The sequence below is a fragment of the Benincasa hispida genome, chromosome 1, assembly GCF_027475165.1.
Source record: "Benincasa hispida cultivar pf3 chromosome 1, pf3_genome.v1.1, whole genome shotgun sequence".
NCBI classification, from domain to species: domain Eukaryota; kingdom Viridiplantae; phylum Streptophyta; class Magnoliopsida; order Cucurbitales; family Cucurbitaceae; genus Benincasa; species Benincasa hispida.
This window is the reverse complement of record NC_143478.1, coordinates 40,111,220-40,117,555: the sequence shown is the minus strand read 5'-3', so window position 1 is coordinate 40,117,555 and position 6,336 is coordinate 40,111,220. Positions and strand designations below refer to the sequence as shown.

At 41.6% G+C, this 6,336-nt stretch overlaps 1 protein-coding gene across 1 annotated transcript; it reads right to left on the bottom strand.

Moving 5' to 3' along the window:
• Positions 1-370: 370 nt before the first annotated feature.
• LOC150038441 (uncharacterized) lies at positions 371-775 on the bottom strand. The gene has a single exon (XM_090313166.1). It carries the CDS (start codon positions 773-775, stop codon positions 371-373), a length of 405 nt encoding a protein of 134 aa, XP_090169292.1.
• Between the last annotated feature and the right edge of the window lie 5,561 nt (positions 776-6,336).

The following is a 6,336-nucleotide window of genomic DNA, read 5'->3' as shown; positions in this document are numbered from 1 at the left end:
CCCCTCACCGTAATGCATTTAGGTGTACTAGACGCATATCTTCTCTTATTTCCACTTATTACACCATCTCATGTTTCATACCAGTTTATTTTCCTCTCTTCATAATTCATAGAAAATGTAGGTTGAAAATACCTTGCGGTAACTTATCTCAACATTCACAAAATTATTCGACCGTCGCTACTACATTTAAAGTATGGAAACCTATGCGAAATTAAATTTCCAAAACATTAAAGGCTAATCCTACCACACAATAATTACGAAATTAAGAAAACTGTAAAAGAAAGCGGTAAAGAAAGAAAGTAAACATAGATAGGAAGGCCGATTGAAAGAAGTTCTTAGAGTTACCGCAATCACTTTCCCAGCAAGCGGTCTAATCTTGCTTGCCCAAGTCAATGGTATCCATGTGTCGATCGAAGTCGCCTCCATAGTAGGGCTGTATCCGCTGACCATTGACTTTGAATGCACTGTTCCCGTCTAAAGTTGTTAATTCCACTACACCGTGAGGAAAGATTGTCTTGATTTGAAATGGCCCCGACCAGCGAGACTTCAACTTTCCTGGGAACAGTCGCCAATGTGCATTAAATAACAATACCTGTTGACCTTCGGTGAATGTTCGATCATTGATGCAGTCGTCGTGCCATTTCTTTGTTTTCTCCTTGTATATCTTGGCATTTTCATAGGCATTCCTTTGCCATTCGACCAGTTGATTCAATTGTAGCTTCCGGACCTTCCCCGCACTGGCTAAATCAAACCTCAGCTTCTTGCATGCCCACATCGCCTTGTGTTCCAACTCAAGCGGCAGATGACAAGCTTTCCCGAAGACCAAGGTGTACGGAGACATGCTGATTGGTGTTTGTAGGTAGTCTTGTAAGCCCATAGTGCTTCATCAAGCTTGGGTGACCAATTCCTCCTGGCAGTATTAACTACCTTCTCCAAGATAGTTTTAATCTCTCTGTTAGAAATCTCTGTTTGCCCATTAGTCTGTGGGTGATAAGTAGATGCAACTCGATGGCTGATGTTGAATTTAGTCAACAGGTTATCAATTATGTGATTGATAAAGTGAGAGCCCTCATCATTGATTAAAGCCCATGGCGTCCCATATTGAGCGAAAATGTTTTTCTTCAGAAACTTTGCCACAGTGGCTACGTCATTCTTGGCACATGCGATGGCCTCAACTCATTTTGATACATAATCAATCGCAACCAGAATGTATTGATGACCTTCAGATGGTGGAAACGGGCCTATGAAGTTAATTCCCCAAACATCGAATAATTCAACTTCTAAGATTGACGTCAATGGAATTTCATTTCTTTTAGACATATTCCCTGTCCTTTGACACCTGTCACTAGCACAACATGGGCATGGGCATCATTGAAAAGAGTTGGCCAAAAGTAGCTGCAGTGTAAGACTTTTGTTGTAGTCCTTTGCCCCCTAAAATGTCCTCCATATGGAGACTCATGATAGAGCTCTAAAATGTGCTTGGCTTCATACTCAGGAACGCATCGACGTATTATATGATCAGGTCCTTGTCGATATAGGAATGGATCGTCCCAGAAATAAAATTTTGCGTCATGTCTTAGCTTCTTCTTCTGCTGGCATGTATAATCATTCGGTAGTTGACCGCAAGCTATGAAGTTTACTATGTTTGCATACCAGGGAACATTAACGTCTACTGCCATTAGCAGCTCATCGTGGAATCTTTCTTCAATATCTTTTTCTGTCCCTGAACCTCGCAATTTTCCAATCTTGACAAATGATCTGCGACTTGGTTCTCGTTGCCCTTTCGGTCTTTGATTTCTAGGTCAAACTCTTGCAGGAGCAACACCCATCGTATCAATCTCGGTTTTGCATCCTTTTTCGTCATTAGATATTTAATCCCAGAATGATCCATATACACCACCACTTTTATTTCGATTAAGTATTGTCGGAACTTCTCTAGTGCAAATACTACTGCGATTGTGGTCGTATAGTTCTCTTGCGCATCGTTTAGTGTTTTGCTCGCATATAAATAGGATGCAACACCTTTTCCCTGTGCTGACTCAAAACTACGCCCACAGCATATCCGCTAGCATCACACATTAATGCAAATGGGTGCGTCTAATCGGGCGCAATCAAAATTTGTGTGGAGATTAGTGCCTCTTTCAAGATGTTAAATGCCTTGGTGTAGTCGTGATCAAAATTATACTCACGGTCAGCTTCTAGAAGCGCACTTAAAGGTCTTGCGATCTGGGAAAAGTTACGAATAAATCTTCTATAAAATCACGCGTGTCCTAGAAAGCTCCTAAGTGTCTTTATGTTCACAGGTAGGGGTAATTTGGAAATTGCGTCGATTTTTTCCTGATCGACTTCCAATCCTGCCTTGGAGATTTTGGGACCCAAAACTATTCCTTCTTCCACCATAAAGTGGCATTTCTTCTAGTTCAGGACAAGAATTGTTGTCACGCATCTCTTCAAGACTTTTTCGAGAATAATCAAATAGGAGTCATAATTATTGCCGAAGACTGAGAAATCATCCATGAATACCTCGACTGCCTCCTCCAAGTAATCTGAAAATATTTCCATCATGCAACGTTGGAAGGTGCCTGGTGCATTACAGAGTCCAAATGGCATGTGTCGGAATGCGAACATACCAAATGGGCACGTGAAGGTTATCTTGTCTTGGTCCTCCGACGCAATTGCTATTTGGTTATACCCTGAATAGCCATCAAGAAAACAGAAAAATTCATTCCCAGCAAGTCTATCTAACATCTGATCAATGAATAGGAGTGGAAAAGTGGTCCTTTTTAGTGGCCAAATTTAGCTTGCGATAATCCATGCAGATTCTCCATCCCGTAGTTGTCCTTGTGGGAACCAATTCATTCTTGTCATTAGTGATGACTGTCATCCCTCCTTTCTTCGGACTAGGCTCACCCAACTGTTATCAGATATCGGGTAGATGACATCGGCATCCAGCCACTTTACTATTTCCTTCTTTACAACCTCCTTTATGGCAGGGTTCAAGCGGCATTGCCTTTCTACTGATCCATTCTTTCCTTCTTCCAGACGAATCTTATGCATGCAATACGAGGGACTAATTCCTCGAATATCTGCCAAGGTCCATCCTAAGGCTTTTGCGTTATTTCTAAGGATCCGTATGAGAGCATCTTCTTTCTCCTTACTCAATGATGAAGAAATAATAACTGGTAACGTGTCGTTACTCCCTAAGTAAGCATACTTTAAGTGCACTGGCAACGGCTTTAACTCTAACACAGATGGCTCTTCTAAAGATGGCTTAATTCGCTGCGATGTTCATTCAGATAACTTAAGCGGTTCGAAATTAGATTCAGCATAAAATGCCGCACAGTCCTGCTCCAATATTATGTCGCCTTCTAAATCTTCCTCCTTCATTTCCTTTAGGGGTTCATGCCACTGTTCTCCCCACAGTTCTTTGATATATTGGCAATTCTCTATATCTCCTGGGTACTTCAACGTATTGAGTACATTGAACTTTACTTCTTGATCAACGACCCGGATGGTAAATTCCCCTTTCTGCACATCGATCAATGCTCGACTTGTGGCAAGAAATGGGTGACCCAGGATGATAGGAATTTCTCTATCTGCCTCATAATCCAATATAACAAAATCTGTGGGGAAGATAAACTTGTCCACCTGCACGAGAACATCTTCTATCTTGCCCTCCGGAAGCTTTATTGATCTATCGGCTAGCTATAATGTGATCGTGGTTGGCCTGGCTTCGCCGATGTCTAGCTTCTTAATAATTGACAAGGGCATCAAATTTATGCTTGCCCCTAAATCACACAGTGCGTTTTTGACCATCTTCCCTCCTATGGTGCCGGGTAATGTAAAAGTCCCAGGATCCTTCATTTTAGCAGGGAGATTGTTTTGAAATGAAGCGCTACACTCATATGTTAGTGCAACTATTTCATTTTCCCCAATCTTTCTCTTGTTGGCGAGAATATCCTTGAGAAATTTCACATAGCTCGACATCTGCTCTAATGCCTCTATTAAGGGAATATTAATCTATAGCTGTCGAAGAACATCCAGGAACCTCTGAAACTTCTTACTATCGTCTTTTTTTTTCAGCCTGGACGGGAAAGATGGAGGATCTTGTCGTGTTCTTTGCTCACCTTGCTGCTTGGTGAGGTCCTGTGCTTGCTGTGTGTCATTGATTGGAGGTTGCGTTATTGAGAATTCAAGTCTTGAGAAGTTTCATTTTTTGTAGATAATCTTGCTTCTGAATTGGGGTTGCTTCCGTTTTTCCGTAACTAGTCATCATCAATAATTAAATCCACTGGTGTTGTTACCGCATCTGTTACCTTTGGTATAATGAGGGTTGTTGTTCTGCCGCTCCGCAATGTCACTTCATGACATTGTTCTTTACCTTTTTGCCCCAACATTCCTGAACTTCCCTGCTGTGTACCAGGCATTTTCTTCTTTAATTCCCTCGCAAGCTGATCTATCTGGTCTTCTAATTCTTTGAGAGAGTTAGCTTGTGATTGACGCATCACCTCGCTCTTTTCAATATAATGCTTTAATGACGTCTCTAGAGACGAGGTACTGCAAGAGGTATCATATGCGAACAATTGGTCACATGGTTGCGTACCTTGAGAATTACTTGGGCTGCAGTCCGAGGTAGTGAAAACCAGAGGATTGCCTCGATCCTCTTGATAACTAAATTGATAGAAACTATGGCCCTCATGATTGAGGTTCTCATCCAAACCGAAAATTGGGTGACCCCCCAATCAAGGTTGTGGTTGTTGCCCCATGATTCATCATAAATTGCATATACGGGTTGTTGATCCCATGGGCAGACGTCTACTAGATGTACCTCTCCCCATTGAGTGCAATCCATAGTGGTTATATGAGTCACCGCATTAACTTGTGTTGTTCCTTGGGAAAGAGTTTTCTGCTAATTAGCCATCGTCTGGAGGAGCGATGTCATCGTGGTCATTTGCTCGACCAATGCGCTCATTGTGTCCGTTGGCACATCGGCCCTTTCTACTCTTTCTGGCTCCAGACATCTTACCTCAAGCCCATCATCAATCCATTCGTCAGAATGTCGCGATATGCAATCCAATATGTTCTTTGCTTCCGTATATGACTTATTCATTAATCCTCCATTTGCGAAGGAGTCGGGAACTGCTCGCGTTGATGGGTCCAGGCCATTGTAAAAGGTTTCCATCAAGATACTATCAGGAATCCTGATATGTGGACAATCCTTTACTAACTATCAGAATCGCACCCAAGCGGTGCTCAGGGTTTCATAACTCTTTTGCTCGAAATTTAACACCTCTCTTCGCCTCTTTGTGTTGACGGATGGAGGGAAGAATCTGTTCATGAACCTATCAACCAACTGCTTCCATCCATGAATTTCGCCTGGCTCTAATGCTTGAGCCCACCTCTTTGCTTCATCCCATAATGTGTACGGGAATAGATATAGTTTAAGACTTTCTTAAGTTACACCAGGCATGGAGAATGCGCTACACATGTCTGCGAAGTTATTCAAATGTGCATGTGGGTCTTCTCCCTGTAATCCTCCGAATTGTCCCACATTCTGAATCATTTAAAACATGATAGGATTTATTTCAAAGCTTGCATTCCCCTCAACTCCTGGACTTGAAATCCCTGGTGAAAAATAATAAAAATCTGGCGCTGCATATTCCCTTATAAGAATGTTCTGGTCAGCAGCAAAAAGAACAGGATCTTGCACTAGCAAATCTCCCCTCAGGTTTTCAGTAGGTGCCATATTTTCTTCATCCATACTTCTTCACCATTTAATTCGGTCCTGATGAACTCTGCGCAAAGAATATACTTGATTTCTAGGTCCACTTAGAGTTACCAGATCACCCCAGCACTTCTAAGTCGTCAGACTACTCTCCGTATTGAACAGTCAGTACAAAGAGATTTGTCCTGTACATAACATGAAAATATTCAACATTAATCGTTAACCAAGTCCCCGGAAACAGCAGCATAAACTTGTAACACTTCTGGGATGTATGATATAAGTGCTCACAATGATACGATACTACTTCTATTTATGGGTGTTCTTGTAGTATGCCATGCGTTGTCATAAGTTTCCTTACGATGGAACCAAGTGTAATTCCACCGCAAGTTTCTCGGTGTGATCCGAGGTCGAACATGGGGAAATGGTTTAGGTTATTGCGGTATGTTCATGGTATATGTGACCAGGATTTCAATCTTTTAAAAATGAGTTTGTACAAGTATGTAAATTATGATAAAATAAAGGAAACCAGTAAAGATGCGATAAAACATAAAAATACAATAAACCTAAGCAAGATGTTACAAGATACAGACTTCATGTACAAGATGCTGGGA